Source organism: Neoarius graeffei, chromosome 9 (genome assembly GCF_027579695.1).
Source record: "Neoarius graeffei isolate fNeoGra1 chromosome 9, fNeoGra1.pri, whole genome shotgun sequence".
NCBI classification, from domain to species: Eukaryota; Metazoa; Chordata; class Actinopteri; order Siluriformes; family Ariidae; genus Neoarius; species Neoarius graeffei.
In genome coordinates this window covers 20,552,932-20,574,510 of record NC_083577.1, presented here as the reverse complement: position 1 = coordinate 20,574,510, position 21,579 = coordinate 20,552,932, and the positions used below count along the sequence as shown (strand labels likewise).

Here is a 21,579-nt window from a genome sequence, read left to right as displayed (position 1 = left end):
GAAGGATTCAGCAAAATTTTCCATCAGCTAGTTTTGATGTTATGATTCACGGGAGACTTTGAAATGAGTTTTCATAGCTTTACCTACTTATTTTTTTCCAAATCAAACTGATTCATGTAAATACATAACACTTTTAGAATATAACAGGAGTTGTTTTGATGAAAAATATTGAGATCTTAGTGGTCGGAATGATATTTTTAAAAACCGGAAGTCAGAAATGCGAGAGTCAATTTCAGCTGAATTAACTGGAATTGTTTACTGGATGTGGATCACACAGTTTTTTTTTTAGGTTAGCCCTGAAAGCTGTGAATATTATTTTAAATGATAATTTATATTCTTTCATATAAACACTAGCAGGCCCTACTTAGAAATACAAAGGCATACAGAAATAATATTTTATTACTTCTTTATTTTGGTAGAGAATGGTAGACGTGAATGACATTCAGTGCTTATTTATGCATATTTTATAATTAAAATTGGATTTCTCCTTCTTTGTGATGTATAAATGAGAGTTAAGATCAGCTTTATATTGCACAAATAAAGCCATTTGGTGAAACTGAAGAAGAGAGTGTACCAATTTAACATTTTTTACCCAATTGGCATAATTAATACTAATTTACGTAATTAGTTTTTACTAATTTTTTAAACTTTGTATTCAGGATACAACCATCTATGTGCCTGCTAATTTCCATGTAAATATCTTGAAAAATAGAAAAGTTATAAGAAAAAAAAAAAAAAAAACATTTGATCTCATGAGGCCCATTTTGGACCATGTGATCCTCATACAGAATATTAAGTCAGTTTTCTAAAAATTAAGCCGTTTTTTCAGTCTTTGATTTGTAATATCTTAAGAAGGGATAAATATATTTTAATTCGCTAAAAAGTATGTTGTTTAGCATTCAATTCTGAATTCAATGAGAGCAGTTTCAAGCAATTTGGATTTAATTTTTACCAGATATGCCTAGTGAGAGAAGACTCTGAAGATGACTAATCCTATGCCATCATCCTGTACCATACAATTCACATGATAAACTCTGCAAACACGATGGCACGACAAATCATGTCATGAATATTACAGACTCAATATGGAGACGAGGAAAGCAATGGAACTCACTTCCTTCTTGGCATCTGCCAAATCCTTCTTAGCTTTCACCAGCAGCTGCTTAACCTTTGCGGTCTTCTCCTCTCCGACGTCCACAAGTGACTTTAAAGACTCTAGAATAAAAATGGATTCATTTGTCCACCTGAACATAACTCATGCATCACCAGCAGTTTTTTTTTTTTTTTTTTAAACAGTCAGCTCTTGTACACTCATGTACTCAAAAATGTTAATTTCATCCTGACTTTATGACCATTTTTATTAATGTAGTAATGACAGGCCATTTTTTAAAGTAGCGGTCATCGTGTTGTATAATGTATCAAATTAGTGTGTGAAGACCTGAACTGAAAAATGGTTTAATTTTGTAAATGTGTTTAAAAAAAAAAACTACAGTTATGAATATTTGAAAATCCAGTGTTTTATAAAATTTCCATTTATGTCCCTTGCCCTGGTCACAAACCAGCAATCATTTTCAACTGGTTTAATTTTCTATTCATGAGGAAAAAAATAATTAATTAAAAAAAACTCAATCAGAAATTCAAAATCCAAGTCCTTCCCACACCATGTGGCACATAGGGCGGCGCCGATCTCCGTTTCCATAGCCCTAGGCCTCTCGCCTATTACATAGCTAGGGTTACAGTGGGGGGCTAGTCCTCTGGTAACCGCGAGAGTTTGACTCCCCGCTCGCATCTGTATTGCAGCATGCCTTGCCAGATGGCAGTAGGTACCATTTTTATGATTGTCTTTGGTATGACCCAACCGTGAGTAGAACTCGCGATCTCCTAATTGAGAGGCGGACACGCTAACCACTAGGCCACTAGCCGGTATCCCAATCAGAAATTAATAGACCAAAAAAACAAAAATAAAGAGATTTAGAGTTTTGAGTATCAGGGTAAGAATTACAGATAAGGGCTTCTTCTTGTAGATCACAATTATGCACCTAGAAGGCTTAAAAGTAATACATCAGTGAAATTGAAAATTTGTGTTTAAACATAAAAGGCAGAATTTAGTAGGTATGTTTGCTTTAAAGAAGAACTGAAGTCATTTTTAAACTTGCTTTATGTGTCAATTAACATGTTATTCAATTACATTTTTGGTTTTAGTAACCTTATATCGTGACTCGTATTGGCAACTAATTGCAATTAAATATTATACTTATCAGCCTATTGGGTTTTTAGCCATGTTGAATTTTTTTCATTTGGTCCATGGCAGGCATCACTTATCCACGCGATCTTCACGAGACTTGTGCAAGACTTCGAAATGTGAAGTGTCAGCCAGACCACAATTAGGTGCAAAACATGTACTCGGCATCTTGTGTCACATTTATTCCACCAAATGAACTGTTTTCCAAATGAAATCTTGCATAAAAATGAGTTTAAATGACGATTACTGCCTACTTTCTTTAAACTTTCCTGATTGCTATCAAAACAAACAAACTTCCGGCTTGATTACATCGGCATTCGAAAGAGGGCGCGCTTTTGAAAACGATGGCAGATATTGGTCATTTTGATTTCCGCTGTACGTTTTACTTCTGTCCTATGATGTCTCGCACAGGTCTCAATGAATCTCGTTTACGGCCATTGCTTTGACATATAGACTGACATATTACATAGCATATTTCACACACTCATAACTTGCTATAGCAGTGACAAAATAGCTATCAAAAATGCATTCCTACATTTAATAAAATGAGATAAATAGAATTTTGATGAAAAATTTTTGCCTTCAGTTCTCCTTTAAACTGTGGACACTAATGACGATGGTGCTCGAATGCGCTGTGTATAAGAGGGTCAAACTTGGCAGCTTGCACCAATGAGTTCTCCAAGCTGTGCTAATTACCATGTTGGTAAGTTTAGTACTTCAGCTCTTTGAAAAAGGGAAACCCAGGTCTGGATGCAAGTAAACAAACCATTTGGCACCAGCGGTCATGCAAGAAATATCCCATGATATGTAGAGGTAAAGAGTTTCCCAAGACCTTCACGACAAGATCATTGAGCAGCAGAGCAACGGCAGTGAATACTCTCGGATTTCTAAACTCTTAATGTTCCTATGAGCACCATCTGCAAAGGAACATCATTCAACAAATCAACCAGCCACACAGGAGCTGGTTGGAGGAAGATTTCCAACTGGGCTGTCAGAACATTAGTCAGAATAGCCAAGGAGCCAAAGAGTGAAGGAGCACTCAAAGAACTGTAGAAAGATCTGGAAGCAGTAGGTACAGCTGTCACAGAGAAAATAATAGGTGATGCACTCTACAGCCACGGACCCCATTCTCTCTCCATCACCCCAGAAGATGCCATTATTGAAGAAAAGGCATGTTGAAGCTTGCTACAGAACATTTTGAGAAGCCTGTAGATCACCAGTGTGCTCAAATGAGACCAAGCATTTTCAAACTTTTCAAAGCACCATGTTAGGCTTTGCATATGCCCCTAAAAATATCCTACAGTAAAAGTTCAGAAGTGGAAGCATGATGTTATGGGGCCATTTTTCTTCTCATGGTACCAGCAGAATACAAATTATTGAAGGGAAAATGAACGAAGGCATGAACTGGAAAATTCTTGAGAAGAATCTGTTGCCATCCAATACGATGAGATGTTGGTGGACTTTCTAGTAGGGTAACGATCCAAAACATACAGCAAAAGAATTGGCTCCATTTGGTTGCACTGGAAGAACATAAAAGGTAATGGAACGGCCCAGTCATTAAGTCAATCAGCACACTTAAACTCAATAAAAAAAATGGAGTAGAATGAACTGAAAATCATGATTCACCGTTTCATTTAAAGACGGATGAGCCAAAATCCTACCTGAACACCGTGAGAGATTAGTGTCTTCATATAGGAAGTGCCTTGAAGCGGTCATTGTAAATACTTCTGTCCAATACCTTTTTCCTGTCTCATTCCACTGTTTTTATGGACTGGAATATTCTGAATTCTTTATCTGTGTAGTTTTATTGCATTAATACCAATATCTGCTCAACAGTTCATGTGAATAGCTGCACTGGAAATATGTTTCCACAAGCTGCTGAACAAGTTAATTCTGACACCTTTCTGTTTTAGCCAGCAGTAACTTCTTCAGCAGTTTGTGTTACGGTAGCTCTTCTGTGGGATTGGACCATATGGGCTAGCCTTCATGCCCCACACGGAATCAAAGAGTCTTCGACACCCATGACCCTGTTGCCGGTTCACTGGTTGTCCTTCCTTGGATCACTTTTGGTAGGTACTAACCACTGCATACCAGGAACACCCCACAAGATGTGCCATTTTGGAGATGCTCAGACCCAGTCATCTAGCAATCACAATTTGGCCCTTGTCAAAGTCACTCAGATCCATACACTTGCCCATTTTTCCTGCTTCCATCACATCAACTTCAAGAACTGACTGTTCTCTTGCTGCCTAATATATCCCACCCCTTGACAGGTGCCGTTGTAATGAGATAATCAAGGTTATTCACTTCTTCTCCTGTCAGTGTTTTTAATGTTAAGGCCAGTGTTGTAGTCGAGTCACTAAACCTCGAGTCCAAATCCAGTCTCGAGTCTCCAGTGTTCAAGTCAGAGTCAAGTCCAAGTCATCAAAAAGAAAAAAAAAATAAAATTAGAGTCAAGTCCACTACTGATCCGAGTTGGGAACACCACTCCAACCACACCATTTGACGGTGGCTGTTGTAGTGCCATTAACATTAGTTTGTTCCTGAACACGACACATGAACATGTGAATGTGCTTCTCTTTATCAGGGAGAGTGAAGTATTCTGTCAGAGATGGTTGAGAGACAGATCTAAGTGCAGAAGGTGTGTTTATTAATACAAGTGAAGACAGGTAAACAATCCAGAACAGCAGGCAAAATTGTAAAACGGTGAAACAGGCAATAGGTCAAGCGAGGCACAAACAGGCCATCGTAGACTCGGCAGAATCAAAGACGAGAAACAGGAAATTAGGGATCAGGAAACCAAACAAGGAAATAAGGCTCGGTAACGTGTCAGCAACGCAACTCAATACTTCACAAAGTAAGTGCGTTTTCACATCGGTGTGCTGATTGCTCCTTAATCCTGTGCAGGTGGGAGTCATTTACTGCGCATGCGTGAGAGTTCGCTTGGCACATACACTGTCCAGAGCACGCCCGAGAGTCTATCTGATGCACGCGCCAAGGCACGCAGGTGTGACACTCTTGCACGAAATTAGTACAAAATTAAATGTAGATATAAATATCTTATGCCAAATTATTATGGCATGTTACAAAAAACAAGAGTCCTCGTCTCCAATTTACGAGTCCGAATGCAGTTAATGCACGAGTCCGAGTCATCAATGCTCAAGTCCAAGTCAAGTCACGAGTCCTTAAACTTGGGGCATGAGTTGGACTTGAGTCCGAGTCCTGGCCTCGAGTACTATAAACCTGGTTATGAGTGATCGGTGTATTTCTGCCATTGTACATCGTGCCAAATCTACGAATCACACAGGAACTGTATTTTAAAACATCACTTTATAAACGTATAGCCTTGTATAAACTGCACATCTTGTTGGGAATCAGCAGTTTATAACCACCCTCTGCCTGGAAAGCATATCTGAGACTCAGTATAAAAAGCGTTGAAAGTATTTGAAATGAAAAGTATTGAAAATAATCAGTAGGTTTCCTCATTAAGTGTTTTTTTTATACAAGATTTGTTTAAGGGATTCAAAGCATTAAAGCTGCAACCACTTCGCTTCTGAACTTATGAGTCATACAGTGGTGCTTGAAAGTTTGTGAACCCTTTAGAATTTTCTATATTTCTGCATAAATATGACCTAAAACATCACCAGGTTTTCACCCAAGTCCTAAAAGTGGATAAAGAGAACCCAGTTAAACAAATGAGACAAAAATATTACACTTGGTCATTTATTTATTGAGGAAAATTATCCAATATTACATATTTGTGAGTGGCAAAAGTATGTGAACCTTTAGGATTAGCAGTTAATTTGAAGGTGAAATTAGAGTCAGGTGTTTTCAATCAATGGGATGACAATCAGGTGTGACTGGGCACCCTGTTTTATTTAAAGAACAGGGATCTATCAAAGTCTGATCTTCACAACACATGTTTGTGGAAGTGTATCATGGCACAAACAAACAAAGGAGATTTCTGAGGACCTCAGAAAAAGCGTTGTTGATGCCCATCAGGCTGGAAAAGGTTACAAAACCATCTCTAAATAAGAAGCATTATGTTTGGAGAAAGGAAAACACTGCATTCCAGCACAAGAACCTTATCCCATCTGTGAAACATGGTGGTGGTAGTATCTTGGTTTGGGCCTGTTTTGCTGCATCTGGACCAGGACAGCTTGCCATCATTGATGGAACAATGAATTCTGAATTACACCAGTAAATTCTAAAGGAAAATGTCAGGACATCTGTCCATGAACTGAATCTCAAAAGAAGGTGGGTCATGCAGCAAGATAATGACCCTAAACACACAAGTCGTTCTACCAAAGAATGGTTAAAGAAGAATAAAGTTAATGTGTTGGAATGGCCAAGTCAAAGTCCTGACCTTAATCCAATGGAAATGTTGTGGAAGGACCTGAAGCGAGCAGTTCATGTGAGGAAACCCACCAACATCCCAGAGTTGACGCTGTTCTGTATGGAGGAATGGGCTAAAATTCCTTCAAGCCGGTGTGCAGGACTGATCAACAGTTACCGGAAACGTTTAGTTGCAGTTATTGCTGCACAAGGGGGTCACACCAGATACTGAAAGCAAAGGTTCACATACTTTTGCCACTCACAGATATGTAATATTGGATCATTTTCCTCAATAAATAAATGACCAAGTACACTAATATTTTTGTCTCATTTGTATAACTGGGTTCTCTTTATCTACTTTTAGGACTTGTGTGAAAACCTGGTGATGTTTTAGGTCATATTTATGCAGAAATATAGAAAATTCTAAAGGGTTCATAAACTTTCAAGCACCACTGTATCTCATCTCATCTCATTATCTCTAGCCGCTTTATCCTTCTACAGGGTCGCAGGCAAGCTGGAGCCTATCCCAGCTGACTACGGGCGAAAGGCGGGGTACACCCTGGACAAGTCGCCAGGTCATCACAGGGCTGACACAGACACAGACAACCATTCACACTCACATTCACACCTACGGTCAATTTAGAGTCACCAGTTAACCTAACCTGCATGTCTTTGGACTGTGGGGGAAACCGGAGCACCCGGAGGAAACCCACGCGGACACGGGGAGAACATGCAAACTCCACACAGAAAGGCCCTCGCCGGCCCCGGGGCTCGAACCCAGGACCTTCTTGCTGTGAGGCGACAGCGCTAACCACTACACCACCGTGCCGCCCGCACCACTGTATATTCATTAAAAAAAAAAAACGCTGAACGTTTATACATGACAACATTAGCGCATTTCCTGATTAAATGCTCCAGTTTTCCTTTAGAAACTCTTACCTGAATTTACACTGTTTGACTTTATTGTTATAATCTTTTGGTTCTTTATAATAATGGAAGTTACATTATAGTGAAGTATACAGGATATGATTTCACATGAGTCATCATGTTTACACAGGGAGGTGGTGTTTATGAAGTGAACAGGAGGGCATGGGACACTCCTTACACACTTGTTTAGCAGGTCCCTAGTTTTGTTCTCTGGCGTGAAGTTGTCTGGTTCTGGTACCAAGCAGTAGAACACAGATGCAGTAAGTTTTCAGCAAAACTACAACACTATCATGTGTCTATCACCTTTCTGACAAATCTGTTGCATACAGGTTGCGTGTGGTTGTCTGAAGAAAATTATTCACATTCACAAAGTGAAAAGGAGCAGCACTTGCCTACTTCCTGGTTCAGTTTCTCCTCTCTCTCTCTCTGAGCTTGGTTTTGTCTTTCCTGCTCTTTCAGCAGTCTGTCCTTGTCCGAGAGCTGCAGGTTGAGCTCTTTGACCAGCCGCTCGTAATCTGCCATCTCCATGTCCAACAAAGTGCTCTGCTGGGCATCCTAAATAAGAAAATAAAAAGATTTGCACTGAGGCTTTAAAAAACAAGCCATGGTATGATATGCATTGGTACAATAACCTGGGACAAACTACTGCATACTTGTATGCTATTAATTTTGAAAAACGTCTATCATTTATTCTGTCATACTTCTCTGAAGCAGCTAAATCCCTTTGTCATGGCCATGGTGTAACATCACACCTGATAAAAACTACTTTCTGTTTATTAGTCTATAGCTCGATTGTGTGGAAGTCAGAGTACAGTGTATTCTCTCATGGTCACAGTGGGCTTTTTTTCCAGTTTCATTTCAGTGCCAGACGTTTGGGTCAAGTCAAGTTTGGGTCAAAAGCACATATATAGAGGATATTACACAGTTGTGTGAAGATATGAAGTTTATCTTCAAGTATCTGACGAGAATGAGTGAAAAGATTTTTAACACAAGAAGATAAACTTCATATCTTTGCGCCACCATGTAATGTTCTTTATATTATATAGACAAAAAAAAAAAAAGTTAATCCAAAGAATTTTAGTTTTGAACCAGTTGGCCATTGCGCATCTAGTCAGTCGGAAAATCCTGGGAGTGACGTCATCGGAGTGACGTCATCGGAGTGACATCTCCGATACATACAGGACATTTTTCCATGGAATAAAAACATGCATTCTGTTCCCTTCTAGTGAGTTTCCTGACAGCATGCAATATTATCATATCGCTTATCCTCCATGTATTACGCCACTCTCCCCAATGGAGAATGAGCATGCAATATTGTTATAATATCGCACGTTGTCAAGACAACACGACATCACACGTCAGAGCTCATGCAAAGATCCAATGACAAAACTATTCTGCTGCGCATGCGCACAATCATTTCTTTATTGGCCAGGAGAGAGAGAAGACGAGGTGAATCCAGTTTTAGAATTAAGCACTAAATAAATAAACTGAAAACTAAAACTGAAGACATGCTGAATACCCGAAAGGCCACCAAAACTTCATTATGTATTCTTCACATGTATTTACAAGAGAAAAACGTACCAACGGACACTGAAAAACTGGAGAAGAGACACATCGGAGATGTAAAACTTCTGCGCTAGCGAGTGACTTACAGTTTGTAAACAAACATGGCTGCGAAGTTTGCTTCGTTAAAAGTGGAAGATTTTGAGAGAATTTTGGCTGCCAGATCACTCCGTTGTATGTAGTTGTCAATGTTGATTTTAAAAGTAACTCAGTAAATTACACAACGATAATAATAATATTCGGTTTGACTGCACTAGCATAGGCCTTCGCTAACAACACCGGCTGGAAGGTAACTGGACTGCCGCGCTAACAGCACCGAGTTGCAGGTAAGCTAGCATTAGCCTTCGAGAATGCTGACATGAAGAGTGTGTATGTATTATAATAATATTGGCTGGCTTTTTTTCATGGTATATCAGATATATTCCATTCATCTACTCATCTTCGACTCATTCAGTATCATGCTAGCTGAATGGAATATACGAGATACCACTCAACGCCAGCCAATATTATTTAAATACATTACTCAGATCCGTGATGCATTTCGTATGAAAAATATGAATTTTTCAACACAAGAAGATAAACTTCATATCTTCAAGCCAACGTGTGATTTTCTTATTATATAGACACATTCACAAACAAAAAGTACCAAAATTTATCACAACAATTCATCGATTTCCTCACAAGTGACATATAGAGATTTCTGTCATGGTTTTGGTTCTCAATGTCCCAGATGGAGCTCGTATGAAAAGTACAAGTGGTGTATTTCCCAGGAAAACACTCATGTCCATATAATATAGACCAATATATCAATCAAACTACATGCAAGTACCTATAGTTTCACTAAGGACAAAAAACACATAAGGTCCAGAAGATAAAAAAGGAAACTGTTGCAGTGACCGCAACAAGATATTTTACTGTAATAAATAAATAATGGCTCCATGACAAAGTGAAAAACAGCCCGTTTAACCATTTTGGAGTAACACAGCTTGAGATTTATTGTCCAGTGACAAAAGGCCAAAACCAGCAGGATGACTGATTTGACTATAATAAAAAGAAAAAAAGTGGGAAAAAGTTCAAAAACTATATCAATAAACTCCACTAGACTACTTGTGTATTTCAGACTTTAACTAGACGTGAAAAGAGATCAGGCCAATAGGGTGCATTTGTGAACATGCCTTCCTAAGCTGTTCCAGCTCTTGATGGGTCTGCTGCAGCTCTTGTTTCTGCTTCTGTACCAAAACGTGGAGCTCCTCAGCTTCCTTCACGGCACACATATGCTCCTTAAAACACACACAAAAACAAATATACAAGTCACAACTAAATGAACAAACTTACATATATTACTATACTGTAATTATGCAGTGAAATACAAACCCTATTAAAAGGTTCAAAGAAACAAAAAAGATGAACTAATCCAGTATGCAAGTGTGCTGCTGCTACGTCAGGGAGGGGAATATATTATAATAATAATAATAATAATAATAATAATAATAATAATACACACACATGATCAGTAACATGTTAACAAAATTTATGGCGATAGCTTGATGTTTTTTTTCCCCCACATTACGACATACTGTATGAACTTATGACCTAGTGTTAGGTTTTGATCTGTCTGTGCCAAAGGAGGCAGATAAAAGTATGATGTAGGAATGTAGACTTCTGCTGCCTAAGAGATTCTGCTTCACGGATCGATCCGGGAGCAAATAGTTACTGACATAGACACAGCTGTTCAGAAATGTTTTTCAGTCAGACAAACATGAAGTAAACCACTATCAGACTGAACTGCTGCTCATGCTCCTTCACAGAGCTCTCTCGTGTACACCATATGGCTGTGGAATCATTGGGATTCAAACTCTAATTTTGATTAAAATGACGAAAGAAAACACCTCTAACATCTGCAGGAACATCTGATGTGAAAGAGCTACAGTGGCATGCAAAAGTTAGGTTAATGTGGGGCGGCCTTGGGCTGAGGTGCCCTTGAGCAAGGTACCTGACCCCTGACTGCTCCCCAGGCGCTCTAGTGTGGCTGCCCAATGCTCTGGGTGTGCGCGCGCGCACACGCGTGTTCACTGCTTCAGATGGGTTAAACACAGAGGATGAATTTCACTGTGCTTGAAGTGTGCATGTGACAAATAAAGGTTTCTTCTTCTTCTTCTTCTAAAAGTTTGGGCACCCTTGCTGAAAATGTCTGTTACTGTGAATAGTTAAGTGAGCAGAAGATGAACTGATCACCAAAAGGCATAAAGGGAAAGATGAGATTTCTTTTCAGCATTTTATGCAAGATGTGTGTATTATTTTTGTTTTGTACAATTGGAGAGTGAAAAAAGAAAAGGAACACCATGCAAAAGTTTGGGCACCCCAATACATTTGAGTTCTCAGGTAACTTTTACCAAGGTTCCAGACCTTAATTAGCTTATTGAGCTGTGGCTTGTTCAAATTCTTCGTTAGGAAAGGTCAGATGATGCAGATTTCAAAGCTGTATAAATTCTCTGACTCCTCAAACTTGTCCCTAAAATCAACAGCCATGGGCTCCTCTAAGCAACTCCCTCGCATTTTGAATAATAAAATAATTGATGCTCACAAAGCAGAAGGCTACAAGAACATAGCAAAGTGTTTTCAAGTAGCTGTTTCTTCAGATTGTAAATGTTATTAAGAAATGGCAGTTAACTGAAACAGTGGAGATCAAGGTGAGGTCTGGAAGATGAAGAAAACTTTCTGAAAGAACTGCTTGTTGGATTGCTAGAAAGGCAAATAAAAACACCTGTTTGACTGCAAAAGACCTTCAGAAAGACTTAGCAGACCCTGGAGTGGTGGTGCACTGTTCTACTATGCAGCGACACCTGAACAAATATGACCTTCATGGAAGAGTCATCAGAAGAAAACCTTTCCTGTGTCCTAGCCACAAAATTCAGTGTCTGAAGTTTGCAAATGAACATCTAAGCAAGCCTGATGCATTTTGGAAACAAGTCCTGTGGACTGATGAAATCAAAATAGAACTTTTTGGCCACAATGTGCAAAGGCATGTTTGGAGAAAAAAATGGGTGCCAAATTCCAGGAAAAGAACACCTCTCCAACTCTGAAGCATGGGTGTGGATCGATCATGCTTTGGGGTTGTGTTGCAGCCAGTGTCACAGGACACACTTCACTGGTTGAGGGAAGCATGGATTCGAATAAATACCAGCAAACTCTGGAAGCAAACATCATACCATCTGTAAAAAAGTTGAAGTTAAAAAGAGGATGGGTCCTACAATAAGACGATGATCCAAAACACACCTCAAAATCTACAATGGAATACCTCAAGAGGCACAAGCTGAAGGTTTTGCCATGGCCCTCACAGTCCCCTGACCTAAACATCATTGAAAATCTGTGGATAGATCGCAAAAGAGCAGTGCATGCAAGACAGCCCAAGAAACTTGTAGAACTGGAAGCCTTTTGCAAGGACGAATGCATGAAAATCCCCCAGGTAAGAACTGAAAGATTATTAGCTGGCTACAAAAAGTGTTTACAAGCTGTGATACTTGCCAAAGGGGGTGTTACTAAGTACTGGCCATGTCAGGTGCCTAAACCTTTGCTTCAGGTCCTTTTCATTTTTTGGTATTTTACGCCTGTAAATGATGGAAATGAAAATGTAATCTTGAGGAAAATATTAAAGAAATGTGTCATCTTTACCCTTATGCCTTTTGGTGATCAGTTCATCCTCTGCTCACTTAACTATTCACAGTAACAGACATTTTCAGCAAGGGATGCCTAAACTTTTGCATGCCACTGTACATGTTGTATAGCAGTGGTTCTCAAAGTGGGGTCTGCGGACCCCTGGAGGTCCATGGCGCGTTGCCAGGGGGTCCATGAAAAAATTTGCTACAAAATAATAAACTTCCCTTATGTGGAGAAAAATGCTACAGTATTTACCCAGTATGCAACAGTAATGCATTATTCACATTATTCTCGTTATTCCCGCTCACATAACATAGCTACGATAGCTTGGTGAGCTGATTGAAAGACAGCAATCAGAGTTAGAAAAAAGAAAATGGATAGATTTTTGAAACAGACGAGTAACAACACTCCCAAACCAAGCAAAGTAAGAAAATATGATGAGACTTATATAGAATTTGGCTTCACTGAAAGCAGCAGAGGAAAGCCAATGTGTGTGAACTGTCTCCAGGTGCTAGCTAATGAGGCTATGAAGCCAGCCAAGCTAAAGCGGCATCTGTTAACAAAACATCCGGAATACATCAACAAACCAAAAGAGTTCTTTCACAGAAAAGGTGAGGAATATTTCTCTCAGCGAACAAGACTAACCAAGCTGGCAACTACATCAGAGAGGGCGCAGAAAGCTTCTTATTTGGTAGCCCAGCGTATAGCTAAGTGTAAGAAGGCTCATACCATAGCAGAAGAGCTGATCCTTCCATCAGCAGTGGATATGTGCGAGGTTATGATCGGAACAGAGGCAGCTAACAAATTGAAAACAGTACCACTCTCCAACGACACCGTAAGGCGAAAGATTAATGATCTCTCTGATGACATCTTGTCACAACTTCTAGGTAGACTTCGCTGCAGTGGTCAATATTTGTGACAGCGGGGGCATGGTCAAGCATCGGTCTGCAAATGGAGGGCGGAGTCAGGGAAGGTAAGTGGCAGAATCACTGCACCTGATGTGAGTTAACCTGTGTTTGTGCATCTTCCCCAGTGACCGCGCCCTATAAAAGGAGAGAGCAGAGAAAGGGAGCTCTCTCCTGACCCGAATGCATGTGTGAGAGACTGAATGAGCTGAAAAGCCACACATCATTAAAAATAAAAGAGTTTCTAAGAACTCAGTTCTGGCCTGCCGTGCTTCTGTGCTCCACCCACCTGCTCTGGTTACACAGTGGTGCTGAAACCCGGGACGGAGCGCAGAAGGAGACAGCCCCATGGAGTCCTCCCCCTTCAAGGACCTGGTCCATGCCCTCGCCTCAGCCCAACAGAGCCAGCACCAGGCGCGGGTCGCCCTCTGGAAGGAGCAAGAACAACGGTTCGAAGCCCTGGTGCTGGCACAGCAGGAAGATCGTCAGGCATTCCAGCACCTGCTCGCATCGGCGGGGTCCACCATCACCACAGCACCTGCTCGCATCGGCGGGGTCCACCATCACCACGCCATCTGCTCGCATCGGCGGGGTCCACCATCACCACGGCACCTGCTCGCATCGGAGGGGTCCACCATCACCATGGCACCTGCTCGCATCGGCGGGGTCCACCATCACCACGGCACCTGCTCGCATCGGCGGGGTCCACCATCACCACGGACCCTCCCCACCTCACCCTGATGAAGATGGGTCCACACGATGACCCCGAAGCCTTCCTCGCTCTTTTTGAGCAGGCAGCAGAGGCATGCAGTTGGCCAGTGGAACAGCGCGCGGCGCGCCTCGCCCTCCTGCTAACAGGCAAGGTGCAGCTGGCCGCGCTACAGCTCCCCGTCGACAGCTGGCTGGTCTACACCGACCTCCGCAGGGCCGTCCTCCAACGTGTAGGGCGCACCACAGAGCAGCAATGGCAGCACTTCCGCGCACTGCGCCTGGAGGAGGTCGGCTGGCCGTTTGCGTTTGGCCAGCAACTCCGGGACGCCTGCCGGCGGTGGCTGAGGGCCAACAACCGCGATGCCGAGGGAATCATTGACCTGGTGGTGCTGGAACAATTCATTGACCGACTTCCAGAAGGAACAGCGGAGTGGGTCCAGTGCCATCACCCGGTGTCACTGGATCAGGCCATCAAGCTGGCGGAGGACCATATGGCAGCTGTTCCGACGGCAGGACAGCGTGTCTCCTCTTCTCCCCTCTCTTTTCTCCCCCCTCTTCTTTTTCTCGTCCTCACCCCATTCTCCCACCATGGAGGTGGGGGTCGGCTCCACCCCAGCTGGCTCGCCGCACCCGCGGTGCCCTACCATTTCCTACTTCCATGTCTGTCTCTTTCCCCCCCTCAGGTGAGTGAGCTCTGAAACACCGGTGCAGAAGGAGAGCCTGGGCCGGTATGCTGGCGCTGCAGGGAGCCGGGGCACCTCCAGCATCAGTGCTCGGCGATGGAGGTGGGCGCCAGAGATCCCCTTCGATCGGGCTGGAGCACATCGCATACAGGTGAGTATCCAAGGGGATACATATCAGGCTTTGGTGGACTCCGGTTGTAATCAGACCTCAATCCACCAAAGTCTGGTGCAAGACAAGGCACTGGGGAGAGCACAATTGGTGAAGCTGTTGTGTGTGCACAGGGATGTTCACAACTACCCTTTAGTGTCGGTCCACATTCTATTTCGAGGGGAGAAATTTAGAGTAAAGGCGACGGTTAATCCTCACCTTACCCACTCAATAATTTTGGGGACTGATTGGCCGGGATTTCGGGAATTAATGTCACATTTAGTGAAGAGTGGGGCCTGCCATAATTTGGCAGGGGGAGGTCCCGATGTGGCATTGGCGGGAGCAACTGTCACAGAGCCATCAACGTCATCACTGTGTCAGAGTGAGGAGCAGCAGGCTCCTCCTCCCTCTCTCGGGGAATCCCTCACGGATTTCCCGTTACAGCAGTCACGAGATCAGACTCTGCGGCATGCGTTTGACCAAGTGAGAGTGATGAGAGAGATGGTCAAACGCTCCAGCCAAACGCCACCCCGTCCTTCCCCTATTTCTCCATTATTAAGGATAGGTTATACCGAGTGACGCAGGACACTCAGACGAAGGAACCGATAACACAGCTTTTGATCCCAAAGAGCTGCCGGGAATTTATATTCCAGTTGGCTCACTTTAATCCCATGGCCGGACACTTGGGGCAGGATAAGACACTAGCCCGAATAATGGCCCGGTTCTATTGGCCAGGGATTCACAGCGATGTCCGTAGGTGGTGTACGGCATGCCGCGAATGCCAGTTAGTAAATCCAGCGGCCATTCCAAAAGCGCCTTTGCGCCCTCTGCCATTAATCGAGACCCGTTCGAAAGAATTGGGATGGATCTCGTCAGGCCATTAGATCAACACGAGGATATCACTTTATTTTAGTTCTGGTAGACTATGCAATGCGATATCCGGAAGCAGTGCCTCTTCGCAATATCTCAGCACGCAGTATTGCAGAAGCACTCTTCCGCGTCATCTCCCGAGTCAGAATCCCAAAAGAAATTCTGACTGATCAAGGCACTACGTTTATGTCACGCACACTACACGAACTGTATGGGTTACTGGGAATTAAGCCTATCCGCACCAGCGTTTATCACCCACAAACGGATGGCTTAGTCGAACGGTTCAACCGCACCCTCAAGAACATAATTCGAAAATTTGTAAGCGAGGACGCACGCAGCTGGGATAAATGGCTCGAGCCCCTGTTATTCACAGCGCGAGAGGTCCCACAAGCTTCCACGGGGTTCTCCCCATTCGAATTATTATACGGGCGTAAGCTGCGTGGCATTTTAAATGTGCTGCGTGAAAATTGGGAGGAGGGACCTTCAACAAGCAAAAATGAAATTCAATATGTTATCGACCTGCCTGCCAAACTCCACACCCTCACGCACCTAACCCAGGAGAATTTGCGGCAGGCCCAAGAACGTCAAGTCCGTCTGTACGACGGGGCATGCACCTTAGGGAATTCACACCGGGAGATAAAGTGCTTGTGTTGTTGCCCACGTCGAGCTCCAAATTGATCGCCAGGTGGCAAGGACCCTTTGAGGTCACATGGCGAGTTGGGGACTTAGACTATGAGGTGCGGCGAACGGACAGGGGTGGGGCGTTACAGATTTACCACCTCAATTTGTTAAAACTTTGGAACTCGAGGCCATCCTCGAAATGGGCATCGTAGAGGAGTCCCACAGTGACTGGAGCAGCCCAGTGGTCTTGGTTCCCAAGGCCGACAGGTCGGTCTGGTTCTGTGTGGACTATAGAAAAGTCAACGTGGTGTCTAAATTCGATGCGTACCCAATGCCTTGTATTGACAAGTTGCTTGATCAACTAGGCACGACTCGTTTTTATTTGACACTGGATTTGAAAAAGGGATATTGGCAGATCCCCTTGACTCCATTATCCCGAGAGAAAACGACCTTTTCCACACCGTTAGGCTTACACCAGTTCGTCACACTTCCTTTTGGGCTGTTTGGGGCGCCCGCTACGTTCCAGCGGCTTATGGATAGGGTCCTCCGCCCCCACGCGGCCACATGCTTGGACGACATCATTATTTATAGTAATGACTGGCCGTGACACCTAAAACATCTAAGGGCCGTCCTTAGGTCGCTGAGGCGAGCGGGTCTCACAGCCAACCTGAAGAAGTGTGCGATTGGGCAGGTGGAAGTATGGTATCTGGGCTTCCACTTGGGCAATGGGCAGGTGCGTCCTCAAATTAATAAGACAGCAGCGATTGCGGCCTGCCCGAGGCCCAAGACCAAAAAGGGGGTGAGACAGTTCCTGGGGCTGGCTGGCTACTATCGTAGGTTTATACCTAATTATTTGGACGTCACTAGCCCACTGACTGATCTCACTAAAAAAGGGCACCAGATCAGGTCCAGTGGTCGGAGCAATGCCAGCGGGCTTTCTCTGAGGTAAAGGCTGTACTGTGTGGGGGGCCACTGTTACACTCCCCTGACTTTTCTCTCCCCTTTGTTTTGCAGACGGACACGTCGGACAGAGGGCTGGTCTGTCCCAGGAGGTGGAGAGGGAGGATTGTCCAGTGTTGTACATCAGCCGGAAGCTGTCAGTGCGTGAGGGCCAGTACAGCACCATAGAAAAGGAGTACCTTGCCATCAAGTGTGCGGTCCTCACCCTCTGCTGCTACCTACTGGGACACCCCTTCACCCTCTGTTCAGACCATGCCCCCCTCCAGTGGCTCCACCGCATGAAGGATGCCAACGCGTGGATCACTCGTTGGTATCTGGCACTCCAGCCATTTCAGTTCAAGGTGGTCCACAGGCCGAGGGCGCAGATGGTCGTGACGGAGTTCCTCTCCCGGTGGGGGGGGGGGGGGGGGGGGGGGGGGGGGTTAGTCAGCTGCAGGCCGGACAGCTCCCCGGCCTGAGTCGGGCAGTGGGGGTATGTGGCAGTGGGGGCATGGCCAAGCGTCGGTCTGTGAATGGAGGGCGGAATCAGGGAAGGTAAGTGGCAGAATCACTGCACCTGATGAGAGTTAACCTGTGTTTGTGTGTCTTCCCCAGTGACCGTGCCCTATAAAAGGAGAGAGAGAGAGCAGAGAAAGGGAGCTCTCTCCCCACCCGAATGCATGTGTTCTCACACATGCATTCGGGTGGGGAGAGAGCTCCCTTTCTCTGCTCTCTCTCTCTCCTTTTATTAGGGGACGGTCACTGGGGAAGACACACAAACACAGGACTGAATGAGCTGAAAAGCCACACATCATTAAAAATACAAGAGTTTCTGAGAACTCAGGTCTGGCCTGCTGTGCTTCTGTGCTCCACCCACCTGCTCTGGTTACAATATTCTATTCAGCTGGACGAGTCTACTGACATAGCTAGTGCAGCTCAGGTCATCACTCTTGTCTGCTATCCATGGGGAGAAACAATTTTAGAGGACTTTTTGTTCTGCAAAGCAGTCCCAGGTAGGGCAACAGGAGAGGAGATATTCAGGCTCCTGGATGAATTTATTAATGAAGCTGGGCTGAGCTGGGGTAAATGTGTCGCCGTATGCACAGATGGAGCGGCAGCGATGACTGGCCGAAGGAGTGGTGTTGTCGCTCGCATAAAGGCCGTCAACCCAAATGTCAAGTCTGTGCACTGTATGCTTCATCGGCAAGCGGTCGCCTCCAAAGCCATTGAACCTGACTTGCACTTGGTGCTGAATAAAGTTGTGGCTGCAGTTAATTTTGTTAAGTCAAGGGCACTGCAGACACGTTTGTTTGGGCAACTTTGTCGGGAGATGGACGCAGGGCACGACACACTGCTTTATCATTCCGAAGTGAGGTGGCTCTCTCGTGGAAAGGTACTTCAGCAGGTGTTTGAGTTATGCACCGAAATGTCGGAGTTTATGCGAAAGGAAAAGCCCGACATCGCAGAGTTTTTCCTCTGATCCTGTGTATGTTGCTAAGTTGGCCTATCTGGTGGATGTTTTCAACGCCCTCAATAGCCTTAACCTCTCCATTCAAGGATGCTATGCCTCCATCCTTGAAGTAAGCGACAAACTCACCGCCTTCATGAGGAAAGCAGAGCTGTGGCAAAGATGGCTACAAGATGGAGTGACCGACATGTTCCCGCAGCTCACAGAATTTCTGCTCACAAACAACCTGCCTGTGACTGTTGTGAAAGAGGCAGCCACCTCTCACCTCACTGCTGTCAGCAAGCACTTCACCTCATATTTCTCAGATGTAAAGACTGATGCCTGGGACTGGGTGCGAGATCCCTTTGCTCCAGCAGCTACATACAGCCTTACAGGCAAAGCAGAGGAGGACTTGGTGGACTTATCTTGCAATCGGACTTTGAAGGCCAGATTCCAGCAGGTGAGCCATGCAGAGTTTTGGCCCTCCCTAGCATTTGAGTATCCTGAACTCACAGCACATGCTATGCAGATATTGCTCCCCTTTCCTACTACCTACTTATGCGAGTCATCTTTCTCTACTTTAACTGCAATGAAGACCAAGTACAGAGCTCGTCTCCATGTGGAGAGTGATCTTAGAGTCTGTTTATCATCCATCACACCAAGACTGGACAAACTGTGTAGTGAGAGACAGGCACACCCATCTCATTGATGATGATGATACTGTTGCATTCCCCTCCCCCCACCCAAAACCACCAACAATATGGTTAATCAGATATTTTCATAGTATTTAAAAAGTTATCTACTGTTGTCAATCTCACTTGCTCACTCTCCAGCTGCCCCCGCCCCACCACTAAAAATGGTTAATGATTCTCTTACTGCAGTTTGATGCCTGTTACTGCATCAGTGCTTTTTCATTGTTTTTTGATGGTTAGTATATTGCCATTCATTTTACACCATGAGATCAGTTACCTCTGAATGCATTGAGTGTTTTTTGTCAGTCTGTTATCTATTCTGATGAGTTCTAAAATGTAATCCCATCAATGTCAATAATCAATATTAAACTAAAATGGAATTCTATTTGTTCCACGGTATATTGTTCCAACATATTTTTTTAAATTTGCTAAATGCATTAAAATGACTATTTAAAACAATGTGGTAATAACTGTATGTAACAGGACAAATATTTATAAGCCTATATGGTTAAATGTGTGGTGCGATTATGAAGGGGTCCTTGGAAAAATTTCTGCTCCATTGGGGTCCCCAGCCCAAAAAAGTTTGAGAACCCCTGTTGTATAGTACAAAATCTAATGACTATATGGAAGAATATGTGCACACACTGGAGTTTAATAATAATTGCAACTGACATTCTACTGCACTGCAGTCACATGGAAGGATACCTTTGTTTTTTGCTCTTTCAGTAGCCTTTCTGCTTCCAGGTCTCTTTCCACTGAAGATTTGAGTTTGTGCATTTCAAGAGCCTGTGCCTCCAGCTGTCGAACATTACTTTGGAGAGTCTCGAGATGAGCAATCATGTCTTCTCTCTCAGAAGAAAGTTGCTTATGCTGACAGGGAAATAAGATGTCAATAATTGTCAGTATTTTTTTAAATGTAATTAACCTTTCAAAAATAACCAAATGAACCAGAAATGGGGTTTGTAAATTACAACTTCTACTGCTGAACGCTCTTTTAAGGTCTTGGGAAAACAGCCAACATGTACTCATTACTAAGTGAGATTCATATACCGATAACTTCCAGTGACAACTGCTATTAAAATGAGCGACAGTATTTCGAAACAATGAGCAAAGGATTTCCGAAACACATCCAAACTAGAAGGGCACTCAGTCGAGTGTATACTTCCGCCAAGTCACATTCAAGATTTGCATCAAAATCTAATCAATTGTTCCTTGGCCCATGGCCCACCTTTCCTTCAAATTTCATCAAAATCTGTTTGCTACTTTTTGAGCTATGTTGGGAAAAGACAAACAAACAGAGGTGAAAACAACCTCCAACAACACAGTTGGCAGAGATAATATAAATTACCTGTTCAACAGCTACATGCAGACGTTTGGTCAAGTCACCAACCAGCTTTTCTGATGCCTCCAGTTTCTCTTTTTCTTTATCCAACAGCTCAGTTTGAGTGTCATAATCAATCATAAGATTCTGTAAATTAAGTTTAGTTATACGATATAAAAAAAGGAATAAAGAAAATAAATGGAGGGATAAATAAATTAATGGAGGGACATTCAGTGCTGCTCAAACACTTCTCTTAGGTTTAGTTTAGTTAATTAGTTTATTGAGACACCCTTTGGCCCCTTACGGGGCGATTCTTCCAGGGTTCATAAACATAAATAATACACACAATACACAAAACATACCTATACAGACACAAATTTACATGATATCAATTAAGAGAAGTGTCAATTAAAAGGTCTCTGAGGTCAGAATTATTTAAAAGTGTGTCATACAATTGATCGATTCCCTTTCTGAATATCAGATACAGACTGTACATGTGTTGGAAGTGCATTCCAAAG

The 21,579-nt window shown here is 43.3% G+C and overlaps 1 protein-coding gene across 1 annotated transcript in view; it reads right to left on the bottom strand.

Annotated features, from left to right (window-relative positions):
• Positions 1–21,579, bottom strand: part of LOC132891516 (GRIP and coiled-coil domain-containing protein 2-like) — an 83,210-nt gene that overhangs the window by 34,692 nt on the left and 26,939 nt on the right. The window contains 5 exon segments of the mRNA XM_060929178.1: positions 1,115–1,215; positions 7,897–8,059; positions 10,243–10,347; positions 20,446–20,610; positions 21,089–21,208. Of these exon segments, the coding sequence (XP_060785161.1) occupies positions 1,115–1,215; positions 7,897–8,059; positions 10,243–10,347; positions 20,446–20,610; positions 21,089–21,208 (654 nt within the window).